Raw genomic sequence first — 24,401 nt, forward strand, 5'->3', positions numbered from 1 at the left:
ACCAGGGACGGAGGGAGGTGTGGAAAGGAAGGCACAGATTTGAGAGATGTTTAGAAGGAAAATATATAGGATGTGGTGAGTAATTAGATATGCTGAGTTAAGGAGAAGGAGAGTTATCAAGACTGCATCTGAAGCCATTGGTTTGGGTTACTGGGAAGATCAGAGTGCATAAAGTGAATTAGAGAGCTCAGTTGGAGGGACTTTGGAGCTGGGGACATAGCCAGAATGAAACTTGCCTCTCTTTTGCATATATTGAGTTTCAGGTGCCTCTGGGAAATCTAAAATCTTATATCCAGCAGGTGATACAGTAAACAAAAGTAAAGTTTCAGCAATAGGTGCTAGATTTTCATTGGGGAGTCGTACGTAAATCAGTGGTCATTAAAATCATGGAGAGCATGAAGAGTGAGGAGAAAGGAACCCACAAAGAAGCCTAAGAAGGAAGAGTCAGTGACACAGGAGTAAAACCTGTCCTGGAAAAGGTCAGCAGCGTCTCTTGCAACAGAGAAGCTCCTATGAGGAGAGACTGAAAAAAAAGTGAGCTCAGGGGGAGCAGCAGGGTAAGGGTGGGGGTGGGGGGTGGGTATGGAAGCAAGACTGTGGTAGGTGGAGAAGAGGGTGGGAAATGAGGGTAATTGCTAACATTAATAAGTGCTTGCTAGTGCCAGGCATTGTTCTAGATACTTTTGATTTATTAATTTGTTTAATCCTCACAATGACCCATTATCCCCATTTTACAGAGGGCAAACTGAAGCAGGGTTAAGTACTTTACCCATTGATCCCAGGCAGTTGGCCTCCTTTACGCTTAACTGTATGCTCTACCACAGTACAATTCGTTTACCAGGAGTTTTGTTGATGAGGTAGGCAATAGGGACTCCAGATTAAGGAAGGATGTTTAGGATGTGAGGTTAAAGTAAGTAAACCAACTACTTTACTTTAGATTAGCATTATCAGTTAAAACTGTCAGAACTGATAGTAATCTTACTGCGTTCTATTTCTTTTCTTTCTTATGGTCTTGACCCCTGCTCTGTATCCACCACCCGGCACACACACACAGACACACAGACACAGACACACACAGACACACACGCAGCTCCTTTATAGTAACCATTGGTTCCTCTGTTAGGGACTAAAAATGCAGGGAAGGAGGAAAGGCCAGACATAGATAACACCTACCATAACTGCCCTAACTGTATAAGGATTTTTAGGCAGAGCTATGTGAATAAAAAGTGCTGCCTTGGTGGTGAAATTTGGGAATGATGAAAGAAGGGTTTAACAAGACAGTCATATTTTTTTTTTTTTCTATTTGTTTCCTGGGTATTACGAAAGCAGAAAAACTGTGCATGCCTTCCACTCTCAAGTAAGAAGGTGGTGCTGCTATTCTCAGGAAATGAGAGCAGGAGGGGATGGTATCAGCTGCTTTCTGTCCTCTCACATCTCCACCTCGCAGACACCACAGGCTTCCAGGGGCTCTGTGGGGATGAAGGCAGAGGAAGGACATGCAGACATTGACTGCTGCTTGCTGGAAGGGTTCCACTCCTTGATTCAAATAGCAGATGGAGAGTTACACCAAAACAAACATAGGGAGACAATTTTCCTTCTCTTCCATTAATTAAAATGTGTCATTCACCAGACACATTTTTCCCTCCTCTCCTGTTCCCAGTAGCTCCAAAGCACAATGGAACTATTTCAGATTCAGGGACACCAATCGTATGATTCTCCTACTCTAGCTTATCTCTTTAACTCTGTTTCTTTGAAAATATATTTAGAGGATTTTTTTAAAAAAAGAATTAAAATGAGACATGCTTATATTAAAAACTCAAGCGATAATGAAAGATCGAAGAAGAAAGCCACAAATCACCTCCATGTTTATACCATAGTATCTGGTGAACATTATTTCATACATTTCTCTGTACGTATATACTGATAAGAAGGCAGTCTACAGAGAGGAATAAACAAAAGGAAACCGAAATTATTTTAAGAGACTAGAGGATGCTCTTCTGTATTTGCAGTCCCTGGAACAGTGCCTGGCTCGTGGTAGGTACTCAGTACATTGATGACAAAATTAGGTTTGTTGACTCATTGCAACAAGACAGACTACCCCCCAGGGGAACCATGGGGCATCTCACCAAACAAAGGAAAAGGAAGAGTTATTATAGGATTTGGGGTAAGGGGGAGTTTAGGTGAATATTAAATAAGACAGAGTGTTGATAGGCTCAAAGTGAAGTAGAGCTGTGTGTACGAAGGTCAACATTAGGTCTTGACTGTAACGTGGACCCAGAGCCCTGTTTCCTTGGATACTAGAAAGTTAAGAGGGATGTGGACTGTTGGGTCCAGAAGCCCCCTCTCTGTAGCTCTCCCCCTGAGTGTAAACTGTGGCTGTGGTAGGAGTTAGGAAATAAAGGGGCCAACTGGAGAGTTGTTTAGAAGGCAGAATCAACAGAACCTGCTGACACTGGATGTGGAGTGACGGAAAACATTAAATTGAAATTTGGCTTCTTGGTTTATGGCTCCTATGAGTGGATAGAAGACTATATCTTTAGCTTATGTGAAATATAGGAAACAACAGTTGCATTAGGGAAGCAGAAGAGGGAAGGAGCAGGGTGATCACCTCAGTTTTTGATTTGTTGGACTTCTAATTGCTGTGAACACTCTACTGTATAGATGCATAGGGAGGAGGACATATGAGTGTGGGGACGCTGGAGGCAGGGGTCAGAACTATAGATATAGATGTCGATGTCCAGCAGCCATTAGCATTGCTTAGGGAGGGTCTGAAGAGTGAGAAGAGCACTGAATTGAGAAGAACCCCAGGAAGATTTCCCTACAATTTCAGCGCTGGCAGGATGAGCCCACAGTAAGACCACAAATGGACAGACGGAGGTAGGAACCAAAGCAGAGAGCTAGCATGTCAGAGAGGCTGGGGAGAGTTCCAAGGAAGAGTGAGTGGTCAGCTGTATCAAGTGCAGCAAACAGACTCAGGAATGAAAGAAGCTAAAATTGGTTTTCACAGTTGGCAAGTGGGCAATGACCTTGTCAGCACTTGGCCAGGGTAGCTGCAGGGAAGCAAGTGGAGCAGAAGACTGATTTCCATGTGTTCAGTCACTAATAATAAGAGAGGCGTGGAAAAAGTGAGCCTCCACCTTTCAGGAGCTCGACTGAAAAAGGGAGGAGACAGGGCTGCCATGGAGTCGGGGTCAAGGATGATTTTTAGCAAGAAGATGTTCTAATGATTCACTTTTCCAACCAGTTAGAACTGGACCTTAAGTATACCTGATAAAATTCCTAAAAAATATTCTTAAAATATACAAATCTTCCGTATTCTTTTTCGGTATTCCCTTGAACACTCCATCTCAGTGACTCACTCCACATCCTCCTTCCTGCCCCTTCTCTAGCAACACACGTGCACACACACACACACACACACACACACACACACACACACAGCCATATACACTTAATTCTTTTATAATAACCACACAGGCCCCTTTTAGAAAGAATTCCTACGTGGACTGTACTCAGGAGATGTGGCTGTGGCACCACAACCAAAGCTGTAGGAAAGATCAAATGAATCTGGAGCTCTGAAGGAAGAGCTCAGCTGCACGTGTATTTAGTCAGATAGTATAAAAGAAATCCTTCCAGGCCCAATATTTAGGAAAGAATGAAGTTTTTAAAAGAAAAAACCAACAATAATTTTTATTTTATGTTCTGCAGAGGTACCACCGCCAAGCTGTGAACGCAGCCACTCAGGCGAGTGAGAGCAGAGGGAAGCTTATAGGTCACGTGAGCTCCCATCTCCAACTGGTGGTGACCCCACCTCTTGGATTTTAAGCTCTGTGGAAAGTGCAGGCTTCCAGGAGTTCTGTGGGGCAGAGCAGAGAGGTAGGACAGTCAGAATCTACTTATGTTTATTTTCTGTTGAGTGAATGAACAGTTAAGCCTGATACAAAAGCATTCAGACCCTGCTTTTCTGATGGGTGGACTAGCCATCCTCCCAGTGGCCGTCTCCTCTTGCCTGCACAGCTCCTGTGCTTTTCCAGGCAGTGCCGTGCACCAAGGATGGTAACATGATTTCCCTGCCCTTATGATCCCCCACCTTGTGTCTTATAGGCGGGGCTCTCACACCTGAGTCCATGTGGTTGGAAGGAACCTGGGAGGACTGTCCTCTCTGACCTTTTTAGGCAGGTGAGGAACTAACATAACAAGATGCACTAAGCACCTGGCACATACCAGTTTCTGTGCTAAGGGCTGGGAATGGAGCAGAGAACAGCAGACCCAGACTTTCACAAACCCTCATGGAGGATACAGGTTAGGTAAATATAACCTGGGTGCCCCCAACAGTGGCCGTGGACAAGCATGTTCCTTACGTGGGAATTATGTGGGGCAGCTGTTAAAATGCAGAAATTCTGACCCTGGAACAGACTTGCTGAATCAGTATCCCCAGGGCCTTGGAATCAGTATTTTAAGGACCATGGCTCACTTACATGCACGCAAAATTTGAAGAATAACCACCCTACATCCACATGTTATTCTTCCACATCTTCCAAATGATTTCAAGTGATTAAATGATATCCAACATAGTTATAGTGCAAAAGTATGTTTTGTTGTACTTTAATGCTTAGGAAACTGGTGTTCTAGATGAGTAGTATGTATGGCAACTTTATAGTAACCAGAACTTATCATTATTCAAGTTCTCGAGAGCAACGCTGTATAAAAGAACTTTCTGCGATGACAGAAATGTTCTTTTTTCTCACCTATATGGAGCCACATGTAGCTATTGAGCACTTGAATTGTGGCTGGTGTGACTGAGGAACTGAATTTTTTATTTTGTTTAATTTTAATTAATTTAAACTTAAATAGCCACATGTAGCTAGAGGCTACCATATTGGATAACGCAGCTCTGTATAAAAAGGATTTTAGTGCAGAGCAATGGGCACGTGCACATAAACCTCTTACTGTTCTTAGTAATAACATGGAATTCTGCATGTCCAGGTAGTTCACTACCTCAGTGCCCTGAGCCTGTGTCCACCTTACCATCTGCCCATACAGGCAGCCTTTCATACATGCCGAGATTACACTGTTCCCTCATCATTTCATCTTGTCCATGGGTCATCTCCTGGAAGCTACAGCCCACTCCTCCTTTTGTACCCACCACCCAGAACCCCAACTGTGTTTGCTTTGCAGCTTCTCCCATGCTGTTCCTCCTACTCACTCGAGGTTGAGCATTGTCTCAGGTTAGCCAACGCCATGACATACTCTGCTCCTAAGTATGATTCATATGTTGTTGTGTGCTGAAGGTTGGCCAAGCATTGTGTGTCATCCCTGAACAGAAGGTCCTTGGTTTTTGACTGGAACAAACAAAACTTGTCCGGGCAGGCATTTCCAGTTTTTCCAAACAACATCTGTCAAATGGACAGAAAGTGTGTGAGGAGCTGTGGCAGTGAACAGCTGGGAACACATGGATGTGATGGAAGATGCTGAAAGCTGGGAATCAGCTCTGGGAAGAAAGGGAATCTGCAGAGGGTGCCTCGGGATCTTTCCACACCCCTCACCTGGCATTCACCCATTTTTGGCCCCAGCTCCACATTTTCATGAGGCCTCAAAGTCCTCTGTAGGGTTCATCCTGGTCCCAACCCCTCTGGGAACTCCCTCCTACTCACCCACCCACTCCTGACTTCTCTGATCTGTCTTCCCCACTTCTTGGCATATCTCTCAGGGGCTGCTTACAGGAAATGAGAGGTCAGAAACATGTCCCTTCAAAGTGTTTTTTCAAAGAAGATATTAAATGGGAGCCACCCAATGAGGGGTGATACAGGTAGTTGTGAGAAGTTTATGTCTGACTGCATCTTTGATCCTATCTTGGGCAAGAGGCTTGACTACTTCAGGCTTCCTAAGATTACAAGTGAAGTGATGATTATACAAAAATTTTAACATTCCATCTAGCACCTAGGAAATGTTCACTAAATGCTTATTATCATTTACCTTAAGAGGACTGATAAAGATATGCTATCTTAATTGTTAAAAAAGCAAACTAATGGTGAATCAACAGACAGGAAGCTGTCGGTGAGGGGAAGGTGGTATTTGTGGGTAGAGGATCCTTTCGGATTAGAATACTCAGGCAGCCCCTCTTTCCCACAAGGCCAGCCCTGAGTTGGTTGTTTTCCCCAGAAGACAAGCTCCGTGAGAGTAGGGGTCCTGGGTTTTTCTGGATGTTGGAATGATTCTCAGTCTGCCTAATCAAAAGAAACACAAATCTGCATTTCATGACTTGTATCAAGGAGGGCTGGGACATGGGATCAGTCTCCTTTGTTTAAAAAAAGGCAGAAATAGGGAAAATGAGGGTACCACAGAGCATGGTCAGGTGCGAGCAGGAAGGTAGATTCTTGGACCTGAGGACATGCAGATCGGATGGGGACTAATCTCCAGTGACCAGGGGATTATCTTGACATGAGTACAGCCATGTTTGGCCGCTCCATTGACCTACAGCCACCAGCACAAAAAGAAATATAAAAGCTGCTTTCTGCGTGGTGGGAACTGGCCATTCTCCCATGGAGATAGTTGCAATGTGTAAAAATTTCAAGGCCCTTTGGGCACCGCAGCCTGGGACAGACTGGCCATCTGTGCCGGGCTGGGATGATAACCAGAGAAAACAATGCACGTACACAACTACTGGGCTGGGACAATAGCCAGGGGACTCAGTGCACGTATGCGACTGATAACCATTTGTGCATGGGAACACTGAATGCTTGCTCTGTAGACTCTGTACCTGCTTATATAAACTGCTGGAAACCGAGGCTTGGTGAGAGTTCCACCTGTGGAAGGGACGCCTTGCCCAGGACGTGTGATTCCCGCCCAGCTGTGTCGATTGACAGGCCTCTCCCGGCAGTGGGGCGTGGATGTTGTGAGTAATTGATTTATTGTAAAGTAATTGATCTGATGTGTTCTCTTTTCGGTCAACCTGGTGTTTCTCTTTCCGGTTGATTTGTGTCATTTCCCTTCAGTCAATCTGGTGTTTCCCTTTCCGATCGATCTGATGTTTTTACCTCTTATTATATGACCTATTCGAATCTGCCGCTATCTCAGCCGATCTGGTGTTTCCCTTTCCGATCGAGCTGGTGTTTTTCCCTCTTATTATTTGACCTATTCGGATCTGTTTGCGGACTATCGCCTTTACTATCCTCTATATAATAAAATATACCTTCAGTCCATTTGTTTGGAGTGGAAAGTTTCTTTTACGTCTCCGATCGAATCCCCCGAACCTCTCATAACAGGGATATAGCAGAGCCAGGCCTGGGAGATCCAGTTCCACAATCCACGGCCTCCCAATTCCAGCTCCCAGAAAGAGAATCCTGGAGTATGGGCTGCACTTAGCACTGAACTCTCCCAAATAATCCACACCACCCAGGAAGAAAGGGTGGGAGGCCCTGGTTGTTCTGTACCTGCTGGTCGTGTAACATCTTGCGAACACAAGCTGCCTTGTCTTTCCGTGAGACTACACCATGATTCGGGGCTCGGGCTAGGAAGCAGTCCCCAGCTGAGGTCACAGGCTTCTTACTGCCATCACGGCACAGCAGCTGAAAGTCTTCACTCTTCAGATTCTTAGCCCAATCCTCATTGTTGTTTCCTGGGGGCAGAGAAGATGGATCAGCCACAGCTGACAGGTTTGGTCAAGGCGCCCTCACTAGGGGAATGTAACTTACCCACTGGTGCGTGGAGGGCCTGGACTCAGTGGCCAACGGAAGTTCACATGCTGGGGTTATAGTTATGTGGAGAAGAGATACTTACCAGGAGTTCCTAATGACTGCCCCTTCCAAACTGCCCCACCCAGCCAGGGGAGAGTGAACTATATTCTGTGGATGATGTTCAAAAAGATCTTCCTTTCTACTAGATTCTAAGGCATCTGGACTTCTTGCTCCAGTGTAGGAAGAACATGACCCTCTAAGCTGGTTGACACTCTCTGTGCTATACCATCTGGCACCACCAAGCAAAAGAACTTTCCCCTAGAAGCCCTTTTGGAAATTGCACCAGGGTTTTAAATCTGACTCACTCGCACTAGTTCTACATGAAAACGTGCACATGCCTCTGTGTACACAGGTCCATATCCTGTCTCAGCCCCTTGCTTCATCTTCTCTGTATTCTCTCTGAAAAAGAAAATCTCACCCATTCTCAGGATTTTGGCTCCTTCATCCTGAGGCAATTCTCAAGTATTTTCCCAGTTTTTACTTCTCTCCTAAAATGCAGGATTGCAATCTTTTTCTTAATTTTCATCACTTAATTGAACAACTAATACATGAAATAACTATCACAAGATTTCTGTATTATTCGTATATAAAGTAACTACACTCCCCAAATGTACACTTTTTAGTTCTAGCAGAAAACTCGAAATTGCCTGTCTCTCTCCCACTAGTCACTGCACGCACTTTCATTCACCTGCTAACATTTCTCCTTTCCTTTCTTACCAGTCCCTCCAACTCAACACCTTCCAAATGAAATCCACCATTATTCTCTCCAAACCCATCCTGTTCTACTTAGTAATTTAAGCATTTATTCAATACTATGTTCTCAGGCCTCTGCAAGACACAATCTTATTGGAGGGGGGAAATAGCACACATACCAAATGCAAAAATTCAGGGCATGGATAATAATATTTTATATTTTGTGGAACACACTCTAAATGCTGTTTGAGCTCAGAACCAGCACAGTGAGAGTACATTAATTAGGGAAGGCTGGCAGGCAGAGGCAAGGTTTTAGGTGTGTCTTATAACATGTACAGGATTGAGAGGGGGAGAAAGGAATGCCTCTCTGCGGGCAGATGGAGGGCATTGGCAAGACTCAGGAACAGGTGCATGCCTGGTGTTTCTAATGGGGGTGAGGAGAACAGCCGCACTGAAACAGAGTCTCCGGCAGTGGGGCTAAACAGGTGAGGTCATACTACTCTTTAGTGTGGGATGGAGTGCAGAGCTTAGGGGGGAGAAAAAGTGGGTCTGTGAGGACTTATGAATGGAAATCAATGTTAATGTGTGAGCCAGGGCCTAAAATAGGACAATGAAGACAAATGAGATGGGAGGTGATTCAGTCTGGGTTAGAAGGGTAGCAGTGGGCATCTAGAAGCGCATGATAAAAATTTTTCTTTGCAATAAAAGTAATGGTTGTTTACTGTGGCTAATTTGTAAAATGCTACATAGTTTAAGGAAGAAAATTTTGCAACACTTATAATCCCACAGCATCCACTTTCAACATTGGTGCATTTCTTCTAGTCTTTTTTCTACAGACATACGATATGCAGACACATATCCAAGTAATTAGATCATACAGTCTACATGCTTTGATATCCTGATTCTTCTTTATCACAACATACCATAGAATTTAATGAAGGCATATTTTGAGGAAACAAAAACATATCGACTGAGAGACTAATCTAGGCTTGACTGGCAGGGCATGTAAAAAAGTCCTCAGTAGGGACAGAGGCTGTGCGAAAAGGACTAGATTTTGAGAGAAATCTGAGGAGTTTGGATTTAAATAGGTTGAGTTTGCAAGGCCAGTGTACTTTGTACATAAAAATGACCGTGTGGCAAATAGAGATCCTGGGATGTTATTTAGATGGGAGGTTAGGCCTCTTCTCTAAATTCCCCTCAAGGAGGTAAGACTTTTGGAGACATTGCAAAGAGTGGAAAGTTGAGGCCTAGAGAGAAGAGCCCTACTCAGAAGAGTACAAGAGAAATCAAGAGGTGACAGAGAACCAGTCTTAGAGTGACACTCAGGTAGCAGGAAAAAGGACCACCCTTATAGGAAAAAGCAAAAACAATAGGAGGGAAGAAAAAAAAATTAGCCAAACCAATAATCCTTCAAGTAAGTACTTAGCACCTTTTGTGTGCCACATACCATAGTTAGTGTTGGACTAGAAGAGGTGGAAAAAAGAGCTCAAAGAGTTTCTGTGGCCACAGTTTATTATAGAATGTGATGAATTCAATAATAATAGCAATATGGACAGAGGATTCTGTCGTGGGAAGCAGGTGTGCCATCTGGGAAGGCTTCTTGGAGGAGCTGGTGCTGAGCTAGTTCATTCTAGATGAGTTGCTGGAAAGATCTGAGGTTGGGTGAAGGGTCAATGAGGGAAGAAAGGGAAATCATAACTGCCTGGACTGTTGCAGGTCCTATAAGCAGTTAGTGATACAGAGGGGGCAGGTGGAATGCTCAGTCTTACCAACGTTTTTTAAAATTTTTGTTTTGTTTTTTAATGTCACAGCCATCCACTATTCATCCACTAGTTTTAGTACCCATTGATGATTTGTGCTTTAATCAATTATTACTATCTTGGTTGCCAAATGATAGTTTTTTAACTTTATAATTATTTCTACATTTATTAGCGTTGTACAATAAGAAAGATCTCTCCTTTTATCTTCATTTGTTTAATCAGGAGGGACTCCTGTATTCTTATTTTATTCAATGGGTTATTATCTCTTATTACTATTATTATTTCTTTTAATATTCAAAATGTCTCAGATTTGGCCAGTGGGAGGTGGTTCAAAATGGCTCCCATGTGCTTTGACATGTCCCGTCACTCTGAGCACTTCAGCATGATGTTCCAGGCTCATCTTATATTTTTCCTGCTCCAGCCCTAGAATTAGCTATTTTTCCAAGGGCCCCTGGTTCCTTCTATTCGAGAATGGTTCTAGATGCCAAGATCTTGGTGCGCATTCCTACTAGTGTGCTACTGTCTCTAGGTCTTCTCAGTGGATAGTGCTAAGAAATATAGGAAATAGTTATAAAGGACCTTTTGGAATGATTGACATTTGAATATGGACTGTGGACATAAGCATTAAATCCACGTTAATATAAATTTCCTGATCTCAGTAACTGTAATGTAGGTATATGAGAGACTGTCCTTGTTCTTAGGAAATGTGCAATGAAGTATTTAAGGGACAGGCAGCACAATGCCTGCACCTGTGGGAGGGTTCCTGGGAGAGAATTAGGGCCACTGGAACCTCATGGTCCTTACTGTTCTGCCTACGCAGGTGAAGACTTCTCTCTTCACTGAACAAAAAGGTTGAGAATCAGAGCTCTGGAGCCTGACAGAGTCCATAACACTTCCACAAAGCCATCCTGAACACAAGTGAACCCAGCAACCCCGATTTACAGGGACAGAGGAGCATGTGCACGTACCGTCAGTGTTCTGCCTGACAGTCTGGTCTTTCACAAAGGCCACATCTCCCTTCTCAACCAAACACCTGCAGAGTACCGGGCAGAGAGAGAGAAGAGAGGAGGTCAGAGAGACACACATCTGTCATTCAGGAGGGCCACCTTATAGATCCAGGGCTGGCCATCTGATATCAGCAATTGTGACTCCCATTCTATCACTAATCTACTGTTATCATTAATCTTACATATTACTAATGTAAGTAATAAAGAAAAGGAAAACAAAACCTCTGATTTGCTTTGTAGTTATACAATCTCAGTTCCACACAATAAATCCTAAATTTGGCACAGTTTCTCCAACAGAGCTACATCATTCTCCCAGCATCAACAGTGTTGATATTAGAGGGCAGTTTTTTCCAGCAAGGTGATTCCTTACTCACATTCTACTTTGTAAAATTGGAAACTTGTGAACTGTAAATTGTACTTACTCTAACTCACAAGGTGGTTCTAACTGGGGAATTGGGATAACCTTTGTTTTTTCCTTCCCTACTGAGAAGTTCAATTACAATGCCACCATCATTGTGCAGTTGATAGATTCATGAGCTACTAAGTAACAGGTTTGAATCAGAAAGGATAGTTAAAAAGCAATAAAGTCATAAGGTGCACAGGTGTCTCTATAAAAATGATAAACACCCCATGAAATAGAGTTGTAGTTTGGAATGTAGAAATCATGTACTTTATTTTTGTATATTTCCAGGGGAGTATAGTTTTAGGTTCCCCAAAAGTGCCTGGAAGAGCATGAGCCAGACTCCTGACTCCTGTACTCAACTATGGTGGGGTTCCCTGCATTGGCACTGGTGACATTTTGAGCCAGACAATTCTTTGTTATAGGGTGCTGTCCTATGCATGCAGGATGTTTAGCAGCCTCCACCAATTAGATGCTAGTAGCACCTTCCCCTCCTCAACCCCACTGGATAATCAAAAACATCTCCAGATACTCCCAAATGTCCCCCAGAGGGCAAATCACCCTCTGTTAAGAACTTCTAATCTGCACCATACTGCCAGTCTTTGCTGTCTATGACAGCCAGGTCTGGAGACAGTATCCTGGAGGGGCCTGGATGCCCCTTTACACAGGGCTCTACATATGTTTGCTGAATGTGGTACCGTAACACATGCAGGACTAACAGGCTAGGAACATAAGAATTTCAACTTAGTTCCTAAAAAGGAATCTTGTCAGGGCTGGGGTTATTGTATTTGTATCAGGGTTATAAGACTCACCTGAAAGCCCCTGTGTAACCATAGTATCTCTCATGGTTGTTGGGTTCACACTCCCTTCCTGGAGCAGTTGCCGAGCCAATACACAGAGAGCAGAGGCTGGAATTTCGCCTATATCCAGGGGCACAGCCTTCACTGAAAAATTTATCTGTGTGGAAGGACAAGAGGAAGTCAGCTCTTCCTAACTGAGTCAATATGAGTGGCCTTCATCTAACACATAACAGGTGTGTATGGCCCAGGATCAATGGAACATAACTCATTCATTCTGTGACCAGCCACCAACTCAGGACCTGCCAGGCTGTAGGCTTTAAAAGGAAACTTAATTGAGGCTGAGCATAGAAGTTAGTGACCATTACAATTCAGGTGGAGAGGATTCCATGGGCACCCTGATAGTGTCATCACTTATCTAAAGAGAGAAGAGATGGAAATGACACGAAAGTTGATATAAAAGGGATAAAATGGAAGGTCTCACTCCCTGAACTTGTGCCATCTGTTTTCAGATGTTTCCTTCCTCTGCCATCTATTAGAAGAGCCTATAACAGAACTTAGAACTCCAAGCGCAAGAAAGGGCTGAGGACTTGTACCCACAGCTCAGCTGGTCTGCCATGGCTATGAGACTGCCAGGAGGCTTGGGAGAGCAGAGGTGGTGCCCTTGCTGCTGAGGAGACAGAACTTCTGAATGTCTCCCCACCCACACTTTGCTTCCTGTCAAATTGGTGTCAGAGAACACCCCAGTGCAGAAACATGACCTCGTCTCCAAGTCCCCTTCCCACAGGATTTGTCTGGTTCGTAAGTGTCTTCAGAGGCCTCTCTTTTTAAAGCATTGCACATATTTGGAGGTGGCAGGGAGGAAGTACTCAGGAAGAGTAAATAAGAACCATTACAAAACATTTGTCCGTGGTGAACTTACACATAGATTTTTAGGGGGTAGAACTAAGCTTATAGATGAAGATATTCAGAGGACGTAGAGAATAAACTGATTTCCACCCCTTCAAATGGGCCTGGGCGCTGGGCAGTCACTTGGTGAGACTGCCTAGATCTTAAAGAGACCTGAGGATCCTACACACTTATATTGCCTAGAAAGCCCTGTGACAGGGATTGTAGCTGTCCACCCCGTAGCCATTTTCCCTTGTTCTTTAGTAACAAAGATCTAGTTTTGTTTTGTTTAAATTTCTTCTCCATTAATTTTTTTATTGAGATATAATTGACATATAACATTGTATTAGTTTCAAATGTACAACATAATGAATTGATATTGAGAATATATGGCAAAATGATCATCACAATAAGTCTAGTCAACATCCGTCACCATACATAGTTACAATTTTTTTTCTCATAATGAGAACTTTTAAGATCTACTCTCTTAGCAACTGTCAAATATGCAATACTCTATTATTAACTGTAGTCACCATGCTGTACATTACATCCCCAGGACTTATTTATTTTATAACTGGAAGTTTGTACCTTTTGACCTCTTTCACCCATTTCACCCACCTTCCACCCTCTACCTCTGGCAACCATCAGTCTGTTCTTTGTATCTATGAGCTTGGCCTTTTTTTTTAAGATTCCACATATAAGTGAGATCATATGGTATTTGCTTTTCTCTTTATGACTTATTTCGCTTAGTGTAATGCCTCCAAGGTCCATCCACGTTGTCACAAATGACAATATTTCCTTCTTTTTTTATAGCTGAATAATATTCCATTGTACATACACCACATTTTCTTTATCATTCATCCATCAATGGACACTTAGATTGTTTCCATATCTTGGCTATTGTAAATAATGCTGCAATGAACATGGAGGTGCCTATATCTTTTCAAGTTAGTGTTTTTGTTTTCTTTGGATAAATACCCAGAAGTGGAATTGCTGGATCATATGGTAGTTCTACTTTTAATTTTTTGAACAAAGATCTGTTTTACTTGGGCAGAAACATGCCCAAATAAAAGACGACACTTCCCAGACTCTTTACAGCAGTGTTTGACTATGTACCTAAGTTCTGAGCAATGAGAAGTTACTTGAAGTAATTTGAGTAAATTTCCTGCATGGTTCCTTTAATAAGGTGATAGCAGGTGGCATATACTTCAAGTTACCCTTACTCCTTGCTCCTTGAGGCTGTCTGGATCATGGATGTGATGGCAACCATGGGTGACCTTGAAGATGGAGGCCTCATGCTCAGAATGGAGGAGCAGAAAGAGTGAAGGAGCCTGGGTTTCTAGTGACAATACCAGCCATGGAGTGCTCTCCTCTGGTCTTTTTCATGAGAGAGAAAAGTAAACGTATATTCACTTAATCCATTATGTGCAATCAAAAAGAACCATTCCGATGCACCTCCCCAGTCCTACCATCCCTTTTAGATATTTCCTTGAGGTTCACTTTAACCAAATTTTACTACTATAGAACCGGGGCCACAGCCTTTTTTTACCATACCACTCTCTTCCCAGTATACCTCTTTCCAGCCTGGCACTGACCACAGCGTCCTGCCGGGACTCACCGAATTCACAGTGCTTGATCTTGTTGTAGAGCAGGCCCATGGGGATGTTCCAGCCGGCAGTTCTATCTACTGCGGTGTGGCAGGACTTCTTGCCTTCCAGAGAGTTCCAGGTGAGGTCAGCACCCGATGATGACTTAACCACGGCCACAGCAAGATACCCTAAAAGAAAGATGCCAAAAAAGGAAGGATTAACACCTTTGGGCCTTCCAGATGTCTGTCTACAATCAAAGCCTGCCCTCTCCCTATGGAGGCAAAATTATCCTAAATCATTCCTTCTCTCTTTGAAAGGGTCTTCCCAATAACTGACTGAGGCAAAGTACAAGTCACTCTGTCAGGTGGAGATTAATCTAAACTTAAAAAACAAAATAGTAAGAATACATTTATCATCAGAGAAATGGCCGGTGTGTAACCCTTCCCCAAATGCATAAAGCCACTAAACTTATAAACCAGCAACTCACCCTCCACTGTGGAATATCAGAGGAATGGATACTGAAGAGTACATGTAACTCCAACATTTTATACATTAACAATTATTAGGAAAGAGTAGGAAATGACAAATAAACCACAGGGAATATTTTGGCCAGATATTTTGTGATAAGGAGAATACAGGTTTGCATCAAAATAAATATGTGAAATGGAAACTGCCCACATCAAGTCAGCTGCCATCTTTAGCAGCGAATACATGCTAGTCTTTAAAACTGGGAATAGAACATAAACCCATGATTTCAGTTTTCCATGTTATTAATTCAAGAAATGGTTTCCAACAGAAAATAGATAATGTCTTATTGTACATGGAATAAGAATGGGTCTATTTTCAGCTAAAGAGCTTGGCTCCTAGGGTGATGGGGAGAGGCTGGGAGGTTGTAACTGGGAAAAGTGACAAGGACAGACTTGCACACTAATGGCTGCAAGGTCTGAACACAGGGGCTCTGGAGCCCAGTGCTCACCTTGGTAAGATGTCCTGTCTTGCTGCTGCCCCATCTTTCCAGATCCACCCCTAGCCAGAGCCCTGGGTGAGAGCCGGGTTGGCCTGGGTTCCTGAGCTCAGCCCTGGCTGGGTAATTTCATGCTCCTAGAAATCTAGGTGCATGAATCTCACATCTGCTTGTGGGAGTCTTTCTCGTCAGCCCTGCCAGGCACATATACACAAGGCTCCTTAACTGGACTAACCCTCATCTAAAACTGTGCAAGCCTCATGTAATGCAAGGTAGTCGAGAGTAGTAGGAAGAGTGTGGATTTGCTTACTGGATTTAGGAGCCTAGGAAACTTGTAAACTCTCTGAGCTGTTGGTCCTCTTATACATGCTTAGAGGATGACAATATCTACCTTATAGGATTAAATGAGAAATCATGTGTGCAAGTCATGGCAAGTAAAATGGAATAACCATCATTATCCATTACTATCCTTCCATGATTCTTTTGCATTCAAAAATTGGTGTCTTCTATTGCCCTATCTACTAGTGATTTGAATTTTAAACTTACCTTACCCTTTCCCCCACAAAATGGGAACTTACTAATTTTTTTTCTTTTTTTGGTGAGGAAGCTTGGCCCTGAGCTAACATCTGTTGCCAATCTTCCTCTTTTTGCTTGACGAAGATTGTCCCTGAGCCAACATCCATGCCAATCTTCCTCTATTACGTATATGGGATGCCACCACAGCATGGCCCGATGAGTGGGATCCGAACCCACGAACCCCAGGCCACCAAAGCAGAGCCCACAAACCTAACCACTATGCCACTGGGCCAGCCCTGGTAACTTACCTTTTTTTTTGTGTGTGTGTGAGGAGATCAGCCCTGTGCTAACATCTGCCAATCCTCCTCTTTTTTTGTGGAGGAAGACTGGCCTTGGGCTAACATCCATGCCCATCTTCCTCCACTTTATATGGGACGCCGCCACAGCATGGCTTGCCAAGCAGTGCGTCAGTGCGCACCCGGGATCCGAACCGGCGAACCCTGGGCCACCACAGCGGAGCGCGCACTTAACCGCTTGCCCCACCCGGCTGGCCCCGGTAACTTACCTTTTAACTCATGAGGTTTCCAATCCCAACTCACCTTTCTCCGGTGTCTCCTCACATTCGGAGCCATGATCAGTTTCTGGAGAAGAGAAAATGAAGAAGTCATTAAACACACATTTATAGATTGGAAATCATGCCTTTCCTATGTTGTGTAGCTCAGAATAAAAAGAGCCAGGAAAACTATCTACATATCACCAATTCCCAAAAAGTCCAGGCTCTCTGGATTATGCAAGTTCACTTTAGCTCACTGGCCTGTGGAATTTAGCGAAAAATTGGGAATGTCGGGTGTCCTGCCCTGTCTGTCCTGTGGCCACAGTGATCCCTGCCAACTATACTTGAATCCTTGCACCATGGCAATAGGAGAAGTGTGAGTTTTGGAAACAAGAAGACCTGCCAGGAATCCCAGCTGTCCTATGCAGCGCAGTCACTTTTAGCTGGGACTTCCCAGTGCAAAGCCTCCAATTCTCCTGGTGGAAGGTGTGATAGAAGATCCAAACCTTCAAGATAACTGTGTGCATTAGGGAAGGGGGAGCTCAGAGCCTAGGAAGTAGGAGGTACTCAGTAAGCTAGGGTTTTATGGCCCATGTGGTATGAATCAGGCTGTGCTTTTCCCATCTCCTCTCTCCATGGCCCAGAGGAAACAAAATACTGAGAGGTGCCCCCTCCACCTACCATAGTTCTCTGCCAGGACAGGCACCAGACCACACTTGCCCGCTATGTAGATGAAGCCTCCATCCAAGCTCATGGCATCAGCTTCTCCTTTCTGCAAAGACACAGCACATCAAGCAGATGAAGAGAGCCATCTCCTGTCCCACCTGCCCTTCCAGCAGTATCTTTGAAGCAGCCTTCCCAGCACAGGTGATGAAGGCGAGATAGCAGATGCTAGTTGTGGACCTCTGAAGGATCAGTCAGGCATAGAAAACAAAATGTACTCTCATTTTCACCCAAACCATGATGAACTGATGATCAACTCTGGGTGCCCTGCTTAGTTTAGTCAGGAATAAAGACCCACATTCAGTCCTCATGTCCTCTCATAGGACACACTGACCCAGAGACACTCCCACAACACCTTTCTGACACCAAGAATTCTCATTTGTAAGACAGATGAGTGGAGTCAGGGACTCAAGGCTTCGTCTGGAATAGAGCACCTCCTGATGGGGGCTCCAGCCCCGAGTCTGGGCCACACTGGCTGAGTGCTAATTCAGTGCTTGGTGCAGATGAGGTGTTTAGTGAATGAGTAAAATACACTCAAATGACCTTATTCTCAGACTTAATAAGCCCTGGATTACAGAAATGCTTAAATTCAAAAAGATTGCCAAGTTTTCCATTGGGCCTGGCAATTTTCCAGGATTACACCCTAAAGGAATAATCAGATATGTGGGACACTATAAATGTAGAAGTGGGCAAAAACATTCAAGTATGATTCATAATAGCAAAAAGATAGAAACAGACTAAATGATGTTATGGATAGTATCGATAAAAGGCTAAATAAATTGCATCACATCCACAACTATGAAATGGGTTACAACATTAAAAGATCATGTTTTCTAAAAATGATTTGTGACATGGGAAAAGCTCACTAGATATCAGGTGAAAAAAGGGTAGTAAATTGTGCATATGCTATGATCCCAATTAACAGGATTTTCTCTGCGTTAGAAGATTACAAGTACATCTTATTTTCTTCTTTACGTCGTTCAGGATTTTCAAAATTCAAAAAGCAAACATGGAATGCTCTTGTGATCAACAAAGCTAAACTTCCTCCTGCTCGCACAACCCACAGGGCCCTATCACACTCCTCACGGCACACTGTGGGTCTCAGGCACGCCCACCCCGCAGTCCCGCCTCCCCTAAGCAGACACTGCTCAGATTGCGCTCCACGATGTGGTAACATGAGGAGGAAACGGAGCCCTGAGGAGCCCTTTCGGATCCACCCACTCGAAAGTACTGAAACTCTCATGGGGCTGGGCTCCCACAGCGAGGGCAAGCCGCCTGGGAACCCTGGTTTTTGCATCATTCCCAGGAACGCTCATTCAGCCCTCAGGACAGGCAGGCGGCAGTGGCAGGGACGCTGCCCTACGGAGGCAGAAGTGACGTACCACGATCTTCGCAATGCAGTCTTCGGTGTTCTCTGCTGATTCACACTCTATGTTCCCCTCACTGTTTACACTCCACTCATCGCACTTGCCCCTCTCATGGTGGCCTATTGCACACCACTTCACCTTCTTGCATTCATCCTTTGGGATGGCTGGGCCTAGGGCATAAGAAAAAGAACCAGAGATAAGAAGAGGTCCCGGAAGTTGCCTGCCGGTTATGAATGTTACTGTCTTCAGGCAAATGCTGGAATTTGTCAGCAACACACCAACAGGTCTCATTCAAGGAATTAATCTCTTAGAAAGCAAAGATAATAACAATCTCTTGCTTGACTTCTTATCATTTAGATTTAGCTTAAAATTATTTCTTCTGAGAAGCCAACCCTCCTTCCCAACCCCTGGGCACTCCATCACTTCAGGTTAGTTTTTTCCTCTTCTTTTTGAAATAGCGCTTAAGCACCTGAGCTGTTGTTCTTTATTTGTTCATTGTTTATTGTCTGTTCCCTGCAGGAGAACATAAGCCTGGCCAGTGCAAGGGCCACACCTGTCTTGTTCTCCATGGCACCCTCATTATTCAGGGCAGTGCCTGGCTCAAGGCCAGCGCAATAATGTCTGCTGAATAAATGGACACTGCTCAACTTGCAGACTCAGCTCGAGAGTCACTTCCCCAGGGAAGCCTTCCCTCAACTCCAGCACCTGTTTTCCTTTGTTTACATGGTTTCCTAGGACCATGATATTTTGTTCTGTTTTTTTTTTCCTTCTTCTGAGTACATCTCTCATTTTTAATTGATCTTTCAATCGAGTGACTATTCATTGGACACTTATCTTCTCCACTGGTGAGAAAGTTCCATGACAGCAGAATCTAATATATGTGTGTATGCCCAGCACCTAGCACAGTTTATAGCTAGATGGTCAATAAATGTCTGTTGAATGAATGAATGATCAGACACACCCCCAATGAAATTCAGGAGCAGGATTGACCTGTATAGAGCTCTAGCTTCACTATGGCACATGTTGCCCACAGTACTGGCTGCAGATGTACAAGTTTGTAGTAGTTTCATTCTATTTGACTTACTTTGTGCCAGGCTAATTGGCTTCACCAAGTGGGCAGGGCAGCCCTGATTTATGCAAGAGAAATCATGCTGATATCAATCCAAGTCATTTTAAGCATGAATTTCCTTTGATGCCCTTTGGTGATGTCCAGGCCCATCTCATGATGACTAACGCCGTTTATCATCCCTCTAATACTGGGTGGCAGAGGCAGGGCAGATAAAGGAACGTCAGGGCAGGCGTTCAGTACCTGGAAAGAGTCTATTGCTGGTCCCCACCCTCACCAGGTTTCCAAGTTCCTAGGGTCACATGATCCTTCTTGAGTACTTACGTATCTCTTCCCTTAGATTCCGAATAGCAGTGACATACTCATATCCCAGGTACAGCCAGGTGTCCATCTTAGGGGGAATCTTTAAAAACCCGTGAGCAGAGTCCTTAAACAGCAGGTCCTTCCCATGAGGGGAACTGAAAAGCTGGAAGTCTCCAGATGTTTCTTTGCCGAAATGTTCCTGTTTATAGTAAAACACAATAGTGAATGGCTACAGCGACAAAGGAGTCTGCAAAATGGAATGAAGAAAAACAATATCCCCCAAAAACTAAATTAACACCATGGAATTTTCAAATGCTAGGAGAGAGGGCAGTCAGGCCTGCTCTTTCCAGCCAGCACCTTCTCCACTCACAGCCCTCTTGGAGCCACACCGCACTCTATTTCCCTGAATGTGTTTCTGTGCCTGTCTCCCTGGCTGGGTTGACAGCTCACTGAGAGCAAGAAATGCATCTCCTTCAGAGGTTGACACTGAGTGATTACCACTTAAACTCTTGATGAACAGATGAGAGGGCTGGACAAGAGAAAGTTGGCTCAGTTCTGGCATCCCGCTGCTCTAGGGAAGTAAAGCCGGCTATGCGTGCAGCTCCCTAGCAGTCAGGCTGAGGGACATCAGGAGAGACATCATTTCCTTCTGGGGAGGTCATGGAAGGCCTCATGGGGGAGAGGGTGTTTGCCCTTGGCCTAGAAAGCCTGGTTTATATGGAAAGAAATGGAATAGAACAATAAGGAGCATCTTCATGTCACTAGTCCAGAATGTAAGGGTCTGGCAGATGATAATGCAGGACTAGGATCTTTGCGACTCTGAAGGAATCCCTGCTGGGCACTTGTAGACAAGAGGATGATGTGTGGCTTGCTTCCCACTGTCTCCTGAAAACAGAAGGACTTCTACAGTAGCAAGAAGAGAATAAAGGAAAATGTCCCAAATCCAAGCAGGAAGGAGGACAGTGGATTTGGTACCTGGGCCTGGTTGAGAAGCTCCCAGATCAAGTCCTCCTTGCCATCCACACTTCGGGCCACAACGGCATGGGAAGGGATGCTGGCCAGGTAGCAGTCCTTGTATTCATCCACTGACTTCCGGGTGTTGTCCCTGCAGAGCAGCTGATACTGGTCCCTGTCAGCCTTTTGTGGCAGGTTCTCTGGGGGAGGAAAGCCCACATGAGCTGACTGCAGGCAGAACCATGAGGTGTGGTGCCCCCTCCCCTTCCCTTGCAATCCCATTGTATCATAAAACGTGTGAGCTGAGAGGCCTGGAGCAATCATTGAGAACATAAGGAAACTGACTTGCTCAAGATCACAGAGCCAGTTACAGGCAGAGAAACTTCTGATGCCCAGTGCAAGGGTGACTGCCCCACACCCCACAGTAGGTCTCATCTCAGCAGGCAGACTTCAGGCCAGGGTTGGCCAGACTTGCCCCCAATCCTCTGCTGTGGCAACACTGACCAGGAGGAAGGGTCCCTGTGTCCAGGAGGTTGAATGATGGAAAGAGGCCCAGGAGTCCAGATGGGGACCCCACAGGCTCACAGCTCTGCACAGGTAAAAACCCAAGCAATGATAAAGGAGGAACACACTATGCTCATGTCTGACTACTGAGCATGAAAAGGGGGGCAGGAAAAAAAGAAGGCCCATTGCTTGGAGGGGATCTGCAAATTCTTCCATCACTCACCAAATACCGTCGAGTGCTTGACAAAGGCCACCTCCCCAGCATCTTCCATCAGACACCTGTGGGAAAGAAACACATTAGGAGGGTTCTTGCAGGGCAGGCCCTTCTCCTCAGGCTTGAGGGTCTGATCACACACCCTGTCCAGCCTTCGGACCCACAGCTGAGGAAGCACCGTGGGGTGCTGATATCCAGGGCACCACCAAGATGAGGGGGATGAGCCCACAGGAGCTGGAGGTCCCTCACCATGTGCCTCAAAGCAGCAAAAAAGCATTGAAGACATTTTAATACAGAAAAGAGTTTTCAAACTTCTGAAATGGAGAATAAAGGAATAGTGTCTCCTGAGGGAGGAAAGGTGCCCTTGGCTGGCTGTGAAACTTGAGGATATAACAAAGGGAAAAGAGGGAGCAAGAAATCAGCTGCATGAGCTGTCTGCAAGGGGCGGTGAAGGGAGGTAAGAGAGAGGCCAGTGCATGGTTATGACACTGCTGCAATAGAAAGCTGAGGGTCAGTCACTAAAGAATGGCCCAGACACTAGGGACATTCCTGTCCCCTCAGGCTCTGCCTACTCCACTGAAAGGACACACTGGCCAGGTTTGAGGGCTGTGGGGAGACAGAAAGTGTTCCCAGGGAGGGGCTTCCTTGTCAACGTCACATGAAGGGAGCATGCGCTAGCCTGTCCTGGGGAATCCCACCCATATCACTGAGTCACTGTGAGGGGATTAGGCTTCCTGGATGCCCTTGTTGCAGGCTGGGCTCTGCTGTGGGCCAGGGAGGGTCTCCCAACCTGAGGACATTGGATATTTTGGCCACCATGGGGCAGCAGTTGGTCTCACTTACTTGAACGCACCCGAGTATCCAAAGTATGGTTCGTGGTTGGAGCAGGCACATTTGTCCGTCCCTTTACCCGCACACAGTTGACACAGGTTGGGGAAGGCTGTCCGATCCGCACAGGGGACGCAGCTGCCCGCGAAGAAATTGGCCACTGCTGCTCAACACAGAGACATGGAGCACAGGGTATGAGCAGACTGGCCAGAGGAAATTACAGCTTCAGCTCAGGTTCATTCGGGAACAGAGAGTGACCAAAACAAAACCAGCACACCCAGTCCCAGATTGCCCCTCTGAGTGTTCACTCTTCAAGATCAAGGGTTTCAGAAAAGGGAAAGTTAACCCTTGTCTTCCCACCTTCCTCCGTGAGAACAAGGCCTGTGCCTGCCACCAACCAAGACCTGTCTCAGGTTGCTGTCAGCCCCCTTCCCTGCCTGTCAGACTGGAACAACTCAAAGAGAGGTCTCTGAGAGCCATGCTCAGGAGATGGGAGACCCACATGGAGAGGTGCAGGCCAAGCTCATGGCCAGCAGATGTACACTAGAGAAGCCTCCAAGAGAATGAGACACACTTGATCACAGACAGGAAAGCACCCCAGGGAAGTGGACAGTAGGGCCCAGCAGCCTTAGCCCTGACTGAAGCCCTCTGTTGAGCCTCGTGCCCTTCCCCGCACCGCTCAGGACAGCCTCTGGTGGGGTGTTGGAAGCTCAGAGATGAAAAGATTCAGTTGACACTCCCCAAGGCTGCTGGTGCAGCAGAGCTACCCGTTTAAAGCTGGTTTACCTCCCCACTCCACCCCCAAAGTCATCATACATGACCCCCTGATTGTGTCTGAGTGACCCCAGTGAGGCCTGTGAGGGCATCTGAAGAAGAGATGCCTGCCTGAGGGCACTCACCCTCCTGCCTGCTTACCTTTCGGAACAGAGTCACGTGGCTCAGGCAACTGCCAATAAAGTAAGCCAATGGGGATGTTCCACCCAGCAGACCTGCCAAGGCCCGTGTGGCAGGACTTCTTGCCTTGGAGCTGGTCCAGCTGGAAGTTACTCGTCTTCTTCACCACAGCCACAGCATAATAGTGGGTTTGTTTACCTGCAGAAAGACCCTCAATCTGGGCTTCAGGGAAACATTGCTCATCACTGCTGGGCGCCTGAGTAGGGAAGGGTAACTCACAGGCCACACTTATGTTGGGTTGGGTCGTAAAGAGGGAGGACCTGAAAAACCTTCCTAGGCTTGCAGGGGAAAGAAAGGACCAGAGAGTAACATTTACAATAAGCCTCCAGGCAAACTCAGGGGCAAGAAAGCCACATGCACATGTGCCCCAAATGTTCTTGCCTATTCTGGCCTTGCAGAGTGTCTGCCTACATCTCCCAACCCAAGCCCACCGGGAAACTAGGGTTGTGGCATAGAGGCCACATTCCTGACCCTCTCTCAGTATTTCCTGTGCCCTGACACAGGCCCAGGGACAGTCAAGTTGCTCTCAGAAGAGACACAGGGCTGTCGGGGCTCTGAATGTGTGCTTCCGTGTGGTCTCTCCCC

At 45.4% G+C, this 24,401-nt stretch overlaps 1 protein-coding gene across 1 annotated transcript in view; it reads right to left on the reverse strand.

The window, feature by feature from the left end:
* Window positions 1-24,401, reverse strand: part of LOC131412840 (serotransferrin-like) — a 59,052-nt gene that overhangs the window by 26,324 nt on the left and 8,327 nt on the right. Inside the window, 14 exon segments of the mRNA XM_058552963.1 lie at window positions 4,654-4,669; window positions 5,207-5,396; window positions 7,434-7,618; window positions 11,158-11,222; window positions 12,409-12,553; window positions 14,900-15,058; window positions 16,950-16,991; window positions 17,585-17,675; window positions 19,009-19,163; window positions 20,384-20,561; window positions 21,338-21,516; window positions 22,044-22,099; window positions 22,878-23,025; window positions 23,778-23,954. Of these exon segments, the coding sequence (XP_058408946.1) occupies window positions 4,654-4,669; window positions 5,207-5,396; window positions 7,434-7,618; window positions 11,158-11,222; window positions 12,409-12,553; window positions 14,900-15,058; window positions 16,950-16,991; window positions 17,585-17,675; window positions 19,009-19,163; window positions 20,384-20,561; window positions 21,338-21,516; window positions 22,044-22,099; window positions 22,878-23,025; window positions 23,778-23,954 (1,786 nt within the window).

This window comes from Diceros bicornis, chromosome 2, assembly GCF_020826845.1.
Source record: "Diceros bicornis minor isolate mBicDic1 chromosome 2, mDicBic1.mat.cur, whole genome shotgun sequence".
Lineage (NCBI taxonomy): Eukaryota > Metazoa > Chordata > Mammalia > Perissodactyla > Rhinocerotidae > Diceros > Diceros bicornis.